We start from the raw sequence: 19374 nt of genomic DNA, 5'->3' as shown, positions 1-19374 counted from the left end.
GATATTAGTTTTGTTTTCTTCTTCTGAAGTGCAAATATGACTTTTGCTGGATTTGCCTAGAAGAATGGAAGAAGCACAGCTCTTCTACTGGAGGCTATTACAGGTGCACTCGCTATGAAATCATTCAGCATGTAGAGGAACAGTCCAAGGAAATGACAGTGGAGGTAGGAGATTAAACTGTATTGGCTCCAATAAAATACTTAGGCTGTAATTTTCTGTCTTGCCTAAGATTCTGAATTGGTGTCCCTGAGAAAAATTTATTAGAGTTTAATTTTTCCCCATCCAAGGTCCTCAGTGGAACAAAAGTGAATTATAACTCTAAATATCATATTGAGGTAATAGGAAGAAAATACTGTCAGGCTTGTGTTTATACTGGGAACAAAGAGAACTGGGTTCTCTGTTCTGCTACTAACCCACTGTGTGGTGTGGGGAAAGTCATTTCATCTCTCTCTACCGTGGTTACCATTCTCTGCAACCAGTGTAGTAGACCTGTAATTACCCGCTGTGCCTCAGAGAAGTGTCATTTGGCTTAATTGATGTTAGCAATGTACTTTGAGGTCCTCTGTTTAAAGGTTGCTCTATAGGCACAAAATCTCAATTCCTCAGTTCTGATGGCTGTATCTGTCAGACTTCTGATTTCAAAACATTACCTTTCTGTGTCTTAGACTACTCCTAGGCAAATTCTGCACCACTGCATAATGCAGAATTTTGCAATATTTAATGTGCGTGCAGAATTTCCTCCTCTCTCCCCCTCCCCCCGAAATGGGCTGCAGTGCTGCTGGCCACCACAAGGGGCCACTGGACCCAGCAGAGCCCAGTTTGCACATAGAAGACACTGCTGGGGGGAGCGGGAGCTGGAGCATTCCCGGCAGCTGCAGTTCCCTACACACTCTGAGGGAAGGAGACCGCGACATGCAGGAAACTCCACTCAAGCCTGGGACCGAGCATCAGGCTGTTTTTCCCTCTGGATCCCTGGGCACTGGGAAGGAGGGGGGTTTGGGCTGGGGTGGCAAGGCTGGACTCGAGGGGGAGGGTGTCTGGGCTGGGGGGACCCTGTAGCTGGGCTTTGGGGATGGAGGAGGCTGGGAGGGGGCTCTGCGGCTGTGCTCTGGTGGTGGAGGGGGATGGGTGTCTAGGCTAGGGGGCCTCTGCAGCTGAGCTTTGGCGGGGAAGGATGTGTGAGTATCTGGGATGGGGGGGCCCTGCAGCTGGGCTCTTGGGAGGGCAGGTGTCTGAGCTGTGGGCCCCTGCGGCTGGGCTAGGGAGGAAGGGGCTTCAGGTGTATTGGCTGGTGTCTGGCCCCATGGCTGGGTTTGGAGGGGAAGGGAGGAGTGGGTGAAACAGGAACTGGGTTGTCATAGGTGTTTCTTTACCTCTGTACTCCTGGAAGAATTTTTTGTTTGTATGTCTGTATTGTTACAGACAAGCTTGCTGACTAGTATTTTGAAATAAATTACCAAAATAACTGAAACTGGCGTGATTATGTAGTATTATTCTGACAAATGAAATTGGCAGAATTTTAAAATATTGTGCGCAGAATTTTTAATTTTTTTGGCACAGAATTCCTCCAGGAGTACGTCTTAAACAGTACCCATTACCATGGTATTTGTGTATAGATGTCTAATAGTCTGAAACAGCTGACTATATTTTGTATTTGCTGATGATTGTTAAAATAACATAAGTGTAAATGGATGACTCATGTTTGATTTCTTATTTTCTAGGCTGAAAAGAAACATAGACGATTTCAAGAGCTTGATAGGTTTATGCATTATTACACGAGGTTTAAGAACCATGAGCTCAGCTATCAGGTATGATCCAAACAGTTTCTAATACATTTTTTCCCCACTTTATTAGTCCAATAATTAGATGAATTTGTTGAATTTTATTTATGTCCCTTTTTTTAGTTAGAACAGCGCCTTCTAAAAACTGCCAAAGAAAAGATGGAGCAGTTGAGTAGAGCTCTCAGTGGAAGTAAGTAGTGTTTGTTGGTATTTACTGATTTATATAACGGTGGTCTGAAGTCAAATATCTCTTTACACTAAAAGAACAATTTTGTTCTTCAGATTTTTCTTTACTTATATTGATGCCTACAAGAAATGAGATATTTCAGACTGCTACTTCTGTACATTTCAGTCTTTGAACTTTCAGCCTTTGTCAGTCCTCAGTTCATCTGATGTTAACTTGAGTTTGAGTCCTTTGTTGTTAAGGAGATAACAATTCTCTTTCAGTATTTATGTGTAACAGCCCCCCACACCTGATTCCATGTATTTGTTTTGTCCTTTCTCCCACATATTTTAAATAACGTTAATGAAAATTGCTTGAGGAAACAGTGAAGTATGAATTTCAGACTCTTAATGGTATCTTACATTTATGTAGTGACTTACACTCTGAAGGATCCCAAGGTTCATTAGTGTCAAGTATCAGGAGGTAGCCGTGTTAGTCTGTATGTACAAAAACAACAAGGAGTCTGGTGGCACCTTAAAGACTAACAGATTTATTTGGGCATAAGCTTTTGTGAGTAAAAACCTCACTTCTTCGGATGCATAGAGTGAAAGTTACCAAGGGTAATGAAAGGTTCATTAGGAACTACAGCATGTATGCTATATAGGAAGAATCACTTGCTTCTGAAATGCAGTCACCTTTAAGGTGAGGAAAGATGATTTGATTCAACCAGTGCACAGCACAGTACACAACTTGTTACATGTGATCTGTTCTGAATCAGTTTTTCTTACTTTGTAGAGAAGTGTACCCATAAGAAAGAAAGAAAGTCTTGATCCTCCAGTGAGCTCTCCATGTATGCAGGGGTTGCGCACGAGGAGCTCTTTGCAGGATCATGGGTGTAAGTTTGTATTGAAACTGTATGAAGATGACCTGCAATGTTACCACCTGCAAGAGTGGAAATTCAGACCTGGTCAGGTCGTCACTGCAGGTAGTTTTACCCAGCTGACCCAAGTGAGCAATCTTATCTGTCCTTCTGGATAGGCCTTTTATGGATAGGGCCCATTAGGGCCTATTACATGGTGTAATTTCTCATTCTGAAATGTTAGTGTGAATAAAAAGTAATAAAAGCTTCTATTAGGAAGTAGAATAAGCATATGAGACTCTAAATACACACAAGGAATAAATCACTTGAGTCAGAGAGAAGTTAGTGATACATAGTTACTTTTTTTTACCATAACCACACCTATCCATTTACAGTATGGACTGGAATTTATTTGGAAAATATTTCTGATCTTACATTAACACAAACTTGTACTTCTTTTGGGGGAAACTCTCATAATAAAATTATTAAGGTCAGCAGAAAAATGTTTTTACAATGCTTGTGTTACTGTACAGCTGAAGGAGGCTGTCCTGATACCACTTTCATTGAAGATGCAGTACAAGAGCTCTTAAAAACTCGCCGCATTCTCAAGTGTTCTTATCCATATGGATTCTTTTTGGAACCTAAAAGCACAAAGAAAGAAATATTTGAACTTATGCAGGTAAAATAAGTATGTTTTGCTTTTTGTGACAGAACTAATTTTTCTTGTAATACTAGTTATCCATATTGCATGTTTTCTGACTATATAAAATTCTTAAACTTAGTTCAAAGTGACAAAGACATGGCAAGAACTGTGTATAATGAACTGTTTATTTTGCTGTAGCATTAAACTCATTGTTGGGTCTATATGATTTTGAATTCTGTCTTTAAAGGTTTTAAGGCTACAACCAAATTAGGGGGAAGGGAGTGAAGAATACTTTTGGCAGAATTGTTTAGTCTATAATGCAATATATTTTATTTCAGCTTTAAAGACAAACAGATTCTTAATGGAAAAAAAATACACTTGTAATTCTGTTTTTCTGAAGCTATATGAACAGGCTTCTCATTCCTGGATTAGGCTGAGACCAGCAGATCTCCCTCAATTCTAAAATAATTTTGATTCCTAAGGGCACTGGCTTTGGGTATAGTGCAAGCCTAAGCCCTGTATTGACCATCAAATCTCCTTTCTCTGCCAGGTGTAAATAATGCCCTCTAAATGATCTAGTCAATCCCTTCGTTTGCACAGAAAGTGAAGCTCCCTAGGATGGTAAACCAATACAAAATGATTAACCATGACCAAAAATATGCCCCAAAGGAAAAAGAATCAAGGCATAAATATTAAAGAAGATACCTCCCCACAGAGTTTGGGAATTATGTGGTGAATGAAAGTTATGTCAGAATGATGCTTTTCTCAACAGACAGCCCCTTTGTTGATGGCCATCAAGGAGGAACTGACTGAAATTAGAGGGCAGTATTTATTACACCCAGCTGGGGATGGCATGCAATGGCACTAGAGGGCTTGACTCGCTATACCTCACAACTTCATTTATATATATGTATTTCCATAGCACCTAAGAGCCCTAGTTAAGGATCAGGACCCATTATGCTAGACACTGTACAAACACAGAACCTGCCCCAAAGAACTTACAATTTAAGAATAAGACGGGATGGATAAAGACAGATTGGGAGTACAAGGAAACAACGAGACAGTATTGATCAGTATAATAGGCATTGTCTTAGCACACCTCTGCCCTCAATGGTAAAAATTCTTTGAGGGCTGAGGGAGTTCAATCAGTTTCTTGTTAAGGAGCTAACACCCAGGAGTGAGAATCCTGTCAGGATGGTATCTCTAGAGAAATTGAATTATTCAGTACAGGAACTCCTCACTTAACGTCATCCCGGTTAACGTTGTTTTGTTGTTCCATCGCTGATCAAATAGAGAACATGCTAATTTAAAGTTGCAAAATGCTCCCTTATAACGTTGTCTGGCAGCCACCTGGTTTGTCCACTGCTTGCAGAAAAAGCAGCCCGTTGGAGCCAGCTGGTGGGGGCTTGGAACCAGGGTGGACCATCAGCTCCCTGCTCCCATAAGTTCAATGTGCGGCAGCCACCCAGCAGGCTATCCATTGCTGGCAGTTCAACTGTCCCTCCCCCCACTGCCGTGTGCTGCTCCTGCCCTCTGCCTTGGAGCTGCTCCCGGGAGCCTCCTGCTTGCTGTGCAGGGACGCTAATGTCAGGTTGCCTCCCTCCTCTGTCCCCTGCTCCTTTACCCCATCTCCACTGAACAGAGCGGGGGACACGACGGGACAGGGCTCAAGATGGAGGGAGCTTGCTGGCAGCAGCTGCTGTCTCAACTAGCTAATCTACTTAAAAAGGCAATGTACTTAGAGTAAGGTTAGTGTACTTAAAGGGGTAATGCACGTGTCTCTGTTTCTCTCTCACACACACCATGTGTGTCTCTGTCTCTCTCTGCCATGCTGTCTCTCCTTTCTCAATTCGTGCTGCTTTGTAAAGTGTGAGGCTACATTAACAACAATGGGTTAACCCTTGAGGGCTCAGCCAAGTGCTAGTTCATCGTTTAGCAGTAAGGCATTCCTTGGGAAATATCCCACCCTCTTCCACCCTCTGACTTCACCACCTCAACCAAGCTTCACAGTCATTATTGCTGTGTACAGTATTAAATGGTTTGTTTAAAACTTATACTGTGTGTGCGCGCGCGCGTGTGTGTGCACGTGCACGTGTGTGTGTGTTTTTTTTGTCTGGCGAAATTTTTTTCCTGGAACCTAAACCCCTCCCCCCCCCCCTTGGATTCACTTAACATTGTTTCGCTTAAAGTAGCATTTTTCAGGAACATAACTACAGGGTTAAGCGAGGAGTTATTGTATAGCATGTTTACAGTGCAGTTATGCCAGTTGTTCATTTAACGGTTTTATTTTGTTGTAACATTACATGGTATACTTTGTTTATTTTCTGTTGCAGACAGACTTAGAAATGGTCACGGAAGACCTTGCTCAGAAAGTAAATAGGCCTTATCTTCGTACTCCTCGTCACAAAATAATCCGTGCAGCATGTCTTGTGCAGCAGAAGAGGCAAGAGTTTTTGGCCTCTGTGGCCCGTGGAGTTGCCCCTGCAGACTCTCCAGAAGCTCCAAGACGCAGGTAATTTAGGTATAAAAAGAGAGTGCAAACCAAAAAAGTTCAGGTTACAGTTACCAAGCTCTGTAAACCCACCCCTCAAACTAGTGCTTGCTTTGACGTACACATCAAAGCAAAACAGAGCTGACAATTTTGTAGTTGTAGGTCACTGGCTCAACAAACACTTTCTTCATTTGATTCACGGGGGGAGCTGCTGCCGTTCGTGTGACTCGGGCGCGGGTCCCAGCGGCAATCCTCGGGTGGGTCCGCACGTAGTTGCCACGAGCGAGTGAGGATTTTGATGTAGGCAGACAATGCCCATTGATGCACTTTGCCTAGTTAAATTGGAGGGAGGAATAGCTCAGTGGTTTGAGCATTGGTCTGCTGAACCCAGGGTTGAGAGTTCAATCCTTGAGGGGGATATCTAGGGATCTGGGGCAAAATCAGTACTTAGTCCTGCTAGTAAAGGTAGGGGGCTGGACTTGATGACCTTTCAGAGTCCCTTCTAGTTCTATGAGATGGGTATATCTCCATATGTGAAATTACACCCTTTCACTTTAAACTTCAGAATGTGAAACACCATTAAATTGCCAAAAGCAACAGAGAGTCCTGTGGCACCTTTAAGACTAACAGAAGTATTGGGAGCATAAGCTTTGGTGGGTAAGAACCTCACTCTTCAGATGCATCTGAAGAAGTGAGGTTCTTACCCACCAAAGCTTATGCTCCCAATACTTCTGTTAGTCTTAAAGGTGCCACAGGACTCTCTGTTGCTTTTTACAGATTCAGACTAACACGGCTACCCCTCTGATACATTAAATTGCCAAGTCTCTCTCATTTTCATTTTGGAACTGAAAATGAGGAATCTTGGCTGACTTTTAAATTTGTAATGAAACCCAAAACCAGGCAGGATTTTCACCAGTTTGGTGTGTTGTGGGGGGGGGGGGGGGGGGAGGGGGGTTGCCAACGGTTTCCACACAGGTGCAGTTGCAATATCAGCACGGGAGATAGAGCCCATGCTTTGGTAGGAATCCTCCCCTGGAGTTTAGGAAGCTGCAGAGGCTGACTAGATGTATGGGGAGGTCATTGATTTCCTCCTTTAGCTAGAAAGCCAAATAGTCTCATTCACAGTTCCTATATTTTTGATTAGATTGGCGTTTTCATTTCATTCTTATGGCACCTTGTGGATGCCAACTCAAATTGCTGTATACACTTCTATTGCTGTCTGGTCAGCTGACAAGTGAAAGGTGTTAAACTGAAGACAGCTTGTTGATAGTATAAAGATCTTAATAGAGTAATGTGATTGATCGAACTGATTCAGAGAAGCAATATTTTTGCTGCTCAGTGTTTTGTTTAGATTACATTTTAATTGTTAAAAGTTACTGGTAGGTTTGATGTGTGTATACTATTTTATCCCCACATTTCTCTTTTCTTCTAGTGAAAGGATGTAAACCTAAAAATCATTCTCTTTTAGTTTTTTCTGTTTTTTTTAAATTACATTAAGATATGTCAAGTTCTGAATTACAATAATAGTTAATAAGTATAATTATAACATATACTCACCCACTCAGTTGTTCTACCCTCCAAGCCATTGTGACAGTGAAGCATAATTTAGGTGTAATGATTCTTGCCCAGTTTAGTCAGTGTACTAGATATGAATTTTTATAGTATATTCACACACAGTTTTGTGATGTGTTAATAGCTAGCTGAGTACTTGTGACCTCATTTCACGTCCTGTACTACAAAATAGCCACTTACATACTTGGCACTCACCAAACACTATTTAAATAATTGCTGAGAATAATTTTCAATATCCAGAATTTTAAATAATTTAATTATCCAGTCTTCTGAAATATGTTTATAAATGTATGTTGTTAAACAGATGAGGAGTTCACCTCAAAGATGATTTACAATTGTAGACTGGGGGAGCCATTGTTCATACTTTATTCTGCTAATAAATTACATGATGTATCTGATTTAATTTATAGCTTTGCTGGTGGAACATGGGATTGGGAATATTTAGGATTTGCATCCCCTGAGGTAAACCTTTTTTTTTTTTTTTTTTTTAATTTTTAATGTCGCTATGCATATTCTAGGAATCAGGGTATAATTCTGTTTTGCATGGAGAGATTCCAGATTTTGTTTCAAATTGTTTTAAGGTTTGCAAGGTTGGGTTTAAGCTTTCCATTTTCTTTGTTTCACAATAGAAGGAAATATATGCATGGGTAATTGGGCAGTACCTAAACAATGAGTCTTAAGAAAAGACAGTTCTTAAGGATGACATCAGACCAAACCTTTGCATTGTATTTTTTCCAATCTCAGAGCAAGGCAAGAATCTACGAAGAAAACATGCCTGCATCTGTGGCAATATTTTTATAATAAATATTCAAAAATCTGTATAATTAAAAATATACTTTTGGATGCAATATCAGTCCAACAGGATTTGACAGAGAACCTAAATGAAGTGGCACACTTTCTTCCATTCTTTACTGATTTAAAAATTCAACAAAAAATTAAAGATTTAAAATTAAATTTTCTGTTTAAATTTTAAACAAATATTATTCTGAATGTAAAAGTAGTATTAAAGAGGAAGAAAACTTGATAATTTCTGATACAATTAGGCTGTCAAGCGATTAAAAAAATTTATTGTGATTAATCACACTGTTAAAGAATACCATTTATTTAAATATTTTTGGATATTTTCTACATTTTCAAATATATTGATTTCAATTACCACACCGAATACAAAGTGTACAGTGCTCACTTTATTTTGTTTTTTACTGTGCAAATATTTGCAATCAAAAATAATAATATAAAGTTTTTTTTCAATTCACCTAATACAAATAATGTAGTACAATCTCTTTATCATGAAAGTTGAACTTACAAATGTAGAATTAGTAGAAAAAAAAATAACTGCACTAAAAAATAAAACAATGTAAAATTTTAGAGCCTGCATGTCCACTCCGTCCTAAGTCTTGTTCAGCCAATGGCTCAGACAAGTTTGTTTACATTTGCAGGAGATAATGCTGCCTGCTTCTTGTTTACAATGTTACCTGAAAGTGACAATAAGTGTTTGCATGGCACAGTTGTAGCTGGCATTGCAAGATATTTACCTGCCAGATGCTCTAAAGATTCCTATGTCCCTTCATGCTTCAACTACCCTTCCAGGGGACATACATCCATGCCGATGATGGGTTCTGCTCAATAACAATCCAAAGCAGTGTGGAGCAACGGATATTCATTTTCATCATCTGAGTCAGATGCCACTAGCAGAAGGTTGATTTTCTTTTTGGTGGTTCGGGTTCTGTAGTTTCTACATAGGAATGTTGCTCTTTTAAGACTTCTGAAAGAATGCTCCACACCTCATCCCTGTCAGATTTTGGAAGGTACTTCAGATTCTTAAATCTTGGGTCGAGTACTGTAGCTATCTTTAGAAATCTCACATTGGTACCTTCTTTGCGTTTTGTCAAATCTGAAGTGAACGTGTTCTTAAAATGAATATCATCTGCTGGGTCATCATGCGAGACTGCTATAACATGAAATATATGGCAGAACACGGGTAAAACAGAGCAGGAGACCTACAGTTTTCCCCCAAGGAGTGCGTTACAAATTTAATTAACGCATTTTTTTAAAGGAACAATATCAGCATGGAAGCATGTCCTCTGGAATGGTGGCTGAAGCATGAAGGGGCATACGAATGTGGCATGTAAATTCCTTGCAATGCCGGCTACAAAAGTGCCATGTAAATGCTGGTCTCACTTTCAGGTGACGTTGTAAATAAGAAACAGGCAGCATTGTATCCCGTAAATGTAAACACACTTGTTTGTCTTAGCGATTGGCTGAACAAGAAGTAGAACTGTGGCTCTAAAGTTTTACATTGATTTGTTTTTTTTGAGTGCAGTTATGTAACAACAAAAAATCTACATTTGTAAGTTGCACTTTCATGATAAAGATATTGCATTATGGTACTTGTATGAGGTGAACTGAAAAACACTATTTCTTTGTTTATCATTTTTTACAGTGCAAATATTTGTAATAAAAATAATATAAAGTGAGCACTGCACACTTTGTATTCTGTGTTGTAATTGAAATCAATTTAAAAATGTAGAAAAACATCCAAAATACTTAATAAATTTAAATCGGTATTCTATTGTTTAACAATGCAATTAAAAGTGCAAGTAATCGCAATTAATTTTTTTTAATTGTGTGAGTTAACTGCGATTAATCGACAGCCCTAGATACAATATTACGTTAGTCGTGTCATAAATAATATCACTTTTTCTGCAGGATGGACTACTGCTGTCAGGATTACAAAAAGCAAAATACAAATTTTTAAAGCAATATTTCACCATTTATACATGGTGGAAGAACATTTGTGATTGTCAAACAACTGCATTGCACATAATATGTGCATTTTCCTTTCAAGTTTTCCTTTTTCTCTTTAACTTGAATTAAATATTTCAGGGGGTTTTAAATTGAAGTGTGAGGTTAAAGGAGAAATATCACTTCTGCATTTTTTTTAAGACCCAGCCACTTTCAGACACGCTGGAAAAATACCATGTCTTATAAAACTCCATTTTCTGTATATTTCCTTTCCTATTGTTGCTGGTTAGCAATATGCTATTAGAAAAAACAGCTTGCTTCTTATAGGGTAATCAGCTTTGTTTCTCCTGTTCAATTCCTTCAGTTCTTCCTTTGTTCCTAAATAATTCAGTGTTTTGTGAGACTGAACTCTATCTGTGATGTTACAACAGCCCAGGAGGAACAGGGTAGGAGAAAAGGCAGATTAGAAAAGGGAAGGCTTCTGTTAAACAATAAGTAACATGGCTGTCATGTTTAGATGACTGTTGATTAGCAGTTATAATTTACCCAAATATGGCACTGTCTGATTTAAATTGTATCCTTTGTACCTTATCTGCCAAAGATACTTGCAACCACCTGTGCTAAAGGAATTTTGTAGCTAAAACAATTCAGTCCTTTTTGTGTTTTCCATTAAATTCACTAGACAAACTTTTTAGCACAATTATGTATTTTTACTGATACCAAAGTAAAATATTTGTATATACCAGATCTTGTTACCATAAAACTCTACCCAGAATAGAGAAAATTTGAATGTTTTCAGTAAAAAGTACTATATTTAGGCCAGTATATGAAAATTCTACTTTTCAGTACAATAAAATTAAAATCTGTATTGCTAAAATATATAAAATCTTTATACGTAATCAGAAACAAAATTATATCCGTATGAGTGGAGATATGTCTGATGCACAAATATATTAAAGAAACAACAATTATCATTTAAAAAGGCCATGAGTAAAATCTGTGACCTTATTGCAAACGTAGAGAAAATAATTTTTCATGTAATATCTGCAATGACTTTCAAATCTTAATACTTTATGGAGTCATTTCTGATCATTCACAATCTTGTGTAAATAAATATGGAACTCTTTACTTGAGGAATAGGTGTATATGGTGTAAAGAATACTAAGTCAATTGTTAGGCATCAAGATTTGGTAATTAAGGTCCTGATCCTGCACTTGAATCAGTGCAACTTCACACAGGAGCAAGAGTCTACCAGCATTAATCCTATTGTGGTGAAAGTGCTTATGGCTTGCATTTGTTGTTAATGTGTAAGCACCCAGGATGAAACTCGCCATAGAAGAGGCTATGCATAACTGTCTGGGCTCTTGGTTCTACGTTTTTTATGTTGCAGAGCAGCTGTACAAAAGGAGGCTTAAAGGTTAGGCTACCTTTTCCAGGCCACACAGTACAAGAGAAGCTTTGGAGTAGGGGTTTCCCAGGTGTAAAGTGCAAGGGCTGCGGGAGGAAATACGTATAGTGTGTGTTTAACTAGTTAGATTTGTTTGAGATTGGTGTGAATCCTAGAAAGAGACAGAAGCTGGAGACAGCTGCTTCTTGGGGCAGGACTGTGATGCCTTACCTGCAGTTTCTGATAAAGGGAGTTAACACCTACGTGCAGTTTTTTGCCACCTCTGTTCAAGTAAAACAAGATTTGTGTACATTTTGTAAATAAATAAATCACATTAAGAAACATTTGCAGTCCCTACTCTGATGCCCACACTCAAATTGGCTTGTCAAAACTGTTAAATAAGTAGGTACGATGGCCTGTATTCTTTTATCACTGAGCAGTGGATAAAATCCACCCCATTTAGAACATAAGAACGACCATACTGGGTCAGACCAAAGGTCCATCTAACCCAATATTCTGTCTTATGACAGTGGCCAATACCAGGTGCCCCAGAGGGAAATGAACAGAACAGGTAGTCATCAAGTGATCCATTCCCAGCTTCTGGCAAACAGAGGCTAGGGACTCCAGAGGGGCACAGACCAGCCACTTTGTACCACAGATTTGTGTTAGCCCTGCAAATATAGGCCCCAAATCAGTAAAGTACTTTAAGCACACACATAACTTTACTATTCCTGGAAAACAGGCACAAATTTAATTGTTTTGCTGGATCAGGGGCCTTAGAAGGTATCTCCCTAATGTCTAATGTTAAACAAAAAAGGAGAGAAGACTCATATTTAATCAGTTGTAATTCTAAAAATAATTAAAAGTTGGTATTAAAACTTGTAAACAAAATTAACAGTACTTGGAATTATTTAAAAATGGAGATTGCAAGTATTCATATCTTCAACTAGTAGGCTTCTTTGCTAGTTAATAATTTCGTTCATTTAGGATTACCTGCTGTCGTGTTTTTTTTTTTTTAATTTCTTGCATGACAATCTGTGATTTATTTTTCTGGGAATAGGTGATTTTATAATAAATGTATAAAATCACACATTTTTCTTAATAGAAAATGTACTGTTGGTTATGGCAGAAAAAATATTATTGCATGTTCCCCTGTATTTTGTAACCTTTGATTTATGCAGGAATATGCTGAATTTCAGTATCGGAGGAGGCATAGACAGCGTCGACGTGGAGACATTCACAGTCTGCTCAGTAATACTCCAGACCCCGAAGACCCTAGTGAGAGCACATTAGGTATGTTCTTTGTTTGGAGTAAAAAAGGAAAAATAAATGTATCTCAAATTGTTAGTAGAGTCCACTGTGATCCTTAGTTTATAGATAGATAAAAAGAAGTTTGTGGTCTCAGTGCTGCACTTGCTTAACTTTACACATGAGTTGACTTCAGTGTGTCTACTCCTGTACAGTTGAACATATCCATGAATCTTTGCAGGAGCCTTAGACTATCCACCCTTACTTAGAGGAAACTTATTTTTCTGTCTCTGAAGAAATTTTCAGCAGTAAATACATCAGGCGAGACTCTCATCCCCATACCAAGCTCCTTTATGCCCAATAAAAGGGCCAGAGTGATATAGAACCCCTGTATCCACCTGTCCCAACATAATATAAATTCACTGTTTTTTGTCCAATGAGATATGCAGGAGAAACACGGAGGGACAAAATCAAAGTGTAGATTAGAATAATTCCAAGACTGCAGTTTAAAATAACTGATGCAAAATTGCCACCCATTTTGGCTTTTTACAAGGTAATTTGTTTTTATGCCATCAGATTAGTTGTGATGATAAGGCACAACCTGTTGGGATCTCACTTTTATTTCATTCTAAATTTTCAAGTGAAAATGGTAAATCCTGTTACAGTAATTCCTCGCTTAACATTGTAGTTATGTTCCTGCAAAATGCGACTTTAAGCGAAACTATGTTAAGCGAATCCAATTTCCCCATAACAATTAATGTAAAGGGGGGGAGGGTTAGGTTCCAGGGAAATTTTTTTCGCCAGACAAAAAACCTATATATTATATAGCTATATACACACACTATACATTTTAAGCAAACAGCTTTGATGACTGAAGCTTGGTTGAGGTGGTGAAGTTAGAGGGTGGTAGAGGGAGGGATATTTCCCAGGGAATGCCTTGCTGCAGAATGATGACCTAGCACTCGCTGAGCCCTCAAGGGTTAACACATTGTTAATGTAGCCTCTCACACAAGGCAGCACGAACACGAGGGAGGGGAGACAGCATAGCAGACAGAGACAGACACACACCTTGTGTGTGGGAGAGAGAGAGAGAGAGATGCACTCGGCCCCTTTAAGTAAGCTGACCCACTCTTAAGTGCATTGTCTTTTTAAGTGGATCAGAAAGTTGAGACAGCAGCTGCTGCCCCAAGCTCTCTCTGTCTCTCTCCGTCCATGTCCCCTCCCTGCTCTATATGGAGAAGGGGTAAGCGGGGTGCAGGGGGAGGGGGACACCCTGACATTAGCCCCCTCCCTGCACAGCAAGCAGGAGTCTCTGGGAGCAGCTCCAAGGCAGAGGGCAGAAGCAGCATATGGCAGTGGGGGGAGGGACAGCTGAACTACCGATTGATAGCCTGCTGGGCGACTGCAGCACAGGGAACTTAGGGGAGTGGGGGGTTGCCAGTCCATCCTGGTTCCAAGCCCCCACCAGCTAGCTGCAATGGGCTGCTCTTCCTGCAAACAGTGGACAAAGCAGGCGGCTGCCAAACGACGTTAGAAGGGAGCATTGCACAACTTTAAACGAGAACGTTCCCTAATTGATCAGCAACGTAACAACGAAACAATGTTAACCAGGACGACTTTAAGTGAAGAGTTACTGTAGCATAATTCAAAAGATTGATATTTCCCTTTACTATAGAATGAGTTTTTTCTGACAACACTGGTTTCGTTATTAGAATTTTTTTTTAAGACCAGGAATGTTACTTGGATTCACAGTGGAAGCAGTAGCAACATCACTCTTAGAAATGCTGACACATCACAGGAAAAAGAAATGTGAGCAAGATTCTCAGTTTGCAGCTGAGCTATGGTGTGCATATGAATATGTGACCCGCATATTTTTGTCCCTGTCTTAAATTAGAACAGCTTCATGGCTGCTCTAAATTACACTCAATTATCACAACGTACTGGGAGCCACTCTGCAGCTAAGAATAGAGAGGAACATGCTAACATGGATTTTGACAAATAGGAAGGAGGCAGACAAGCACAAAGGGCCAAATCCAGGTTCCTGCATTAGGGAGTAAAGGGGTAAATCAATCCCATCCTCTGCAGCCATGGAGACTCCCAAAGCAATGTAACTGGTACTGTTCCACTGTACATGAGTTGGGGCTGGATGTGGGGGGGGGTTAATGTGTGCTGTGCACAGAGCAAGGCTAGAAGAACCATTTGCTACAAGGCTCCTCTTGTCTCTTCCCCCACTTCCTTCCAAATCCAGCAGGGCTTCATTGGTGCCATGGGCGCAGCTGTGCAAACATCCTAAGGAGGGAATGGGGAAGCAGTCCTTTCCTCTAGCACACAGCCAGTTGTTTGGGCTGTGCTCTGTATTACAGGATTTGGGCCAAAATGAAGACGAGAGCAAGATCATACACTTGAACCCAAATAAATAAGAATGGCAGGAGGTTCTGCTGATAAAAATGGGATTAAAAATTGATAGAGGTTTCGTGTTCCTACTTATGTTTTTGTTTAAATTATTTTAACAGATACTCAAGAGGGTGGTAGCAGTAGAAGACACGGTACCTCCATGGTGAGTTCAGCTTCTATGAGTATTCTGCACAGCTCTTCACTTCATGACTATACCCCTGTCAGTCGCTCTGAAAACCAGGATTCTCTTCAGGTATCTTCCCTAGTCTCCTGTCCATTTGCTTTGCTTTGCTTTGCTTCCCTTCCTATATTTTTCTTTATCATATTTTCCTGCATCCTACATTTGTTACATGACAAATACATGACTATGGTCATGAGAGGGGTGGAATCTGGGATAAGAAAATATGAATTTACAAAGTATTGTTAAGCTACTGTAAATGTATCATCACCACTAAGGATAAATCAACTTTTAGAGCTGATTTTAAAACTTTACTGGAATACATTTTTCAGACATTTTAAACAAAATGCAATATACATTAATTTTGAATCCAAAACTTGATAAAAAGCAAAAATTATTTAATTTTGAAGCAAAGAGTTCCGTGGCACCTTACAGACTAACAGACATATTGGAGCATGAACTTTCGTGGGTGAATACCCAAAGCTCATGCTCCTATACGTCTGTTAGTCTGTAAGGTGCTACAGGACTCTTTGCTGCTTTAACAGATCCAGACTAACACGGCTACCCCTTTGATACTTGATACTTAATTTTGAAAGTGATCTTGTATATCTCCATAGGCTCTTAGTTCTTTGGATGAAGATGACCCAAACATCCTGCTTGCTATTCAATTATCATTGCAAGAATCTGGCCTGGCTATTGATGAAGAAACTAGAGACTTCCTTAATAATGAGGCATCATTAGGAGCAATAGGTACATCTTTGCCTACAAGGTTGGACTCAGTTCCTGTAAATATAGATAACCCTAGGGCTGCTTTGAGCAGCTCTGAGTTGTTAGAACTTGGTGATAGTTTGATGAGACTAGGGGCGGGCAATGATCCATTTTCAGCTGATCGCCTTAGCTCACACCCTTTCAGTGATACAAGAAGTGGATTATACTCAACATCTAGTGATGCCGATTCAAGTAGCCAGGATCCCAACATTAATGAAAATCTGCTTGGAAATATCATGGCCTGGTTCCATGACATGAACCCTCAAAGTATCGCACTAATTCCTTCAGCAAGTACAGAAACTGATGAGGATTCACAGCAACATAGTATCGATGATGGGTCAGGAGGACAAGCAAATCTTATAGAGGTAGGACTGGAGCCTCAGGAAGAGCATGCACTTTTTGAGGATGCCATCAGAAATGAAGGCAGAGGAACCCAAACAGAAGCGAGTATTTCTGAAGAAAACATCATTCCAGGGGATAGACTGCCACAAAGTGGTGACTTTACCGGGGAAGCTATTAGCAGTGTGGATACTTCAGAAGAGGTTTCAAGTCAAACTCCTCAGACCTCAAATGAATGGATTGAGCATGTACATTTGGTATGAACACAAAGTAGTTTTTGAGCTTAAATGGATGGTAGTTACAGATGGTACAGTATGTGGAGTAAGCATTATGGGGACTTTGATCCACATACTTACAGCTCAAATGTAAACCACTGACATAATGATGGAATACATAGGCGTTCCCTTGAATTGAAGTTCTTTAGACTAATAATATGAACCTTTCAAGGAATATCCTTTGCATTTAATTAGGTAGTGTTTGCCTTTTTTGCTCTGAAGGAGGAGGAATAAGTAGGTTGTACTCCACATTCCTAATACATTGCAGCATCTGTTTAGCCTTACGTTGGTGATCCTTAATTTGAAAGTATGGATTAAAGGCTTACACTGATTATTTTCGTTATTTAGCCTCAAATAGTTTTTTCCATTTTTAGAACTCAATCTTTCAGCAAAATAACATTTAGCAGTTCATTTACATTTTGTTTTTGCTTTCCCATAACTTTTTCCTTATTTATCTTTCATTTTTTACTAGAGTGAATTGAGGTATTTAATGCTTCTCTTTAGTGCTGCTCTAGGAACAAGGAAATGGATATTCTTTTAATATTAAAATCAAAGATTTTTTTCCATGTCTATTTACAGTCCAAATGTGCCAAACTGTGAATAGCTAATTAACTTTAACCCAATACAACAGGTGCACAGTGTGCCTGTATCAAAGTAATCCCCATGATTCTTAGCAGTGAACCACTGGGTAGCATTTCTTCTCTAAATTAAATGGCATTTATTGCCATGGTGACTGCATTTAATTAAATGTAGCCTGTACCTTAAGTTAATTAAACCTAATGCTGCTGTGAAACAGTTGTTTTAAATATTAAAATACAGTTTATTAGCAACAGCTATGCTGTATTTGAGACACTTTAATGGAAGTGCAATCATAGTTCTTTTTCATAATTTTACAATGCATTTTATGCACTAATGGTGCAATTAATTTCAATGGAAACATTTTATAAAATATAGAAATATGAAATGTTCATATTATTGCCAGTCCCACAATTATTAAAGTTCAATAATCCATTCTGCGCAACACGTTACCGTGCCTTTGCCGTAACCCAAATGGATAGTTGCCACAGTTAAATAAGTAATTCAGATTCAGTGTCTGTTCTGGAGTAACTATGCTATTAATTGAAAAGACCTCCATAAAACCACCCATGGCCTTGCCTTTACAGTAAACAATGACTAAAGGTTCAGTCAGTGTTTTTGCATAAATAACAAACACTGCTAGATATTTGTTCAATTGCACAATATTCACTTGCTGTGTGATTACTGTTTAGTAGAAAAACGAAACAAAAAAAAGACCCTTTCTGTTGTTGTTCTGTGAAGAAAATATTGGTTTTAGATTTGCTTAAAAGCATCAAAAATTACAGTTAGTGGTAAGTGAGATACAATGGTACAGTATGTAATTACAACTAGAGTAAATTGTTGAATGCTGTTTTACTTGCATATAGTCAAAACCTGTCATAATATAAGGAAAATCAATACACAACACTCCATTGTAAGATTTGCTTGACTGTTAGATTTGTTGATATAAAAGTTTTTCAATACCGAGCCTGTATAGGCAAGTATGATGGCAAACAAAGAGATATATATATAGATATATAGATATAGAGATTACTGTGAGTGTTTTGGTAAATATTTCATTCAAATCCTACTTCTGGAACTTTGTAGTCACAAGGTTCATATTAGTAAGGAGTTATATATGAATATTTTAATCTCAGCTGCCACACAAAAATCTTTTTCTCTCTAGCAATGTCTTTAGAGAGAATGGTTTGAGGCTGTTACTATGCTCTAAAATTCCATTACATTTTCTAACTTTACCTCTAGGTGCCCCATTCTCAAAAACATTGATGTTGAACCCTTTGTCATCTTTGGAAAATACCTGTTTTAAAATGTTCTAGGCTATAAAATACTATAATCTAAAATAGTTCTTTAAAGACTGTCATCATGAATTGGTCCAAAACTTAAAAATGTTTGACTCACATAGCGTCCTTGAGTTGTAATTTCTGAATAGAAAGATTCTCACAAAGATTGTGTATTGCATTGAGATGTGTCTTGCAAAGCTACAGTAAGATATGTAAGAGTGCTCTGTGAAGATAGTGAAGTTTGTGGGTTCTGGTTTTTCTGTACTTTGTTTAGGTTGTGCAGTATATCCACTGTTTCTGTGTTACTCTATTCCGAGCATGAAAATGAGCATATTAAATTTGTATTTTCTTAGTACTTATTTTAAAAATCACCAGTCATTCACTTTACAATTCAGAAATAAAGTTTGGCAAGCCTATTTTGTAAACCTATTGATTTTATAATGTAAAAAAATTACTCTAACCTTGAATTGTTGTTTGCACTTTCATAGTCTATACTTGATACATTCCCACTTTATATACAGTAGGATACTACAACGATGTAGATGTTTGGCCAAAAGAATGCTGTTAATATGTAAAATTCTTTGATTAAACATTTATTACTTAAACTATTTCCCTTCTGTCTCATTACAACTTTGACTTTATTTTGGCAAATTCCTAAGATTGATTTGATTAATT

At 38.6% G+C, this 19374-nt stretch overlaps 1 protein-coding gene across 4 annotated transcripts in view; it reads left to right on the top strand.

Moving 5' to 3' along the window:
- Positions 1-19309, top strand: part of ANKIB1 (ankyrin repeat and IBR domain containing 1) — a 171257-nt gene extending 151948 nt beyond the window's left edge. For 2 of the 4 annotated variants that reach the window (XM_054020472.1, XM_054020475.1), the window contains 9 exons: positions 30-164; positions 1722-1808; positions 1905-1971; positions 3337-3482; positions 5780-5958; positions 7920-7971; positions 12823-12934; positions 15403-15536; positions 16079-19309. In XM_054020472.1, coding sequence (XP_053876447.1) covers positions 30-164; positions 1722-1808; positions 1905-1971; positions 3337-3482; positions 5780-5958; positions 7920-7971; positions 12823-12934; positions 15403-15536; positions 16079-16831 — 1665 coding nt within the window. In that variant the 3' untranslated portion in view covers positions 16832-19309. The remainder of the gene's footprint in view (positions 1-29; positions 165-1721; positions 1809-1904; positions 1972-3336; positions 3483-5779; positions 5959-7919; positions 7972-12822; positions 12935-15402; positions 15537-16078) is intronic. The other 2 variants (XM_054020473.1, XM_054020474.1) reach the window with 2 other exon arrangements.
- The last annotated feature ends 65 nt before the right edge of the window (positions 19310-19374 follow it).

Source organism: Malaclemys terrapin, chromosome 2 (genome assembly GCF_027887155.1).
Source record: "Malaclemys terrapin pileata isolate rMalTer1 chromosome 2, rMalTer1.hap1, whole genome shotgun sequence".
NCBI lineage: Eukaryota > Metazoa > Chordata > Testudines > Emydidae > Malaclemys > Malaclemys terrapin.
This window is presented reverse-complemented; position numbering and strand designations above follow the sequence as displayed.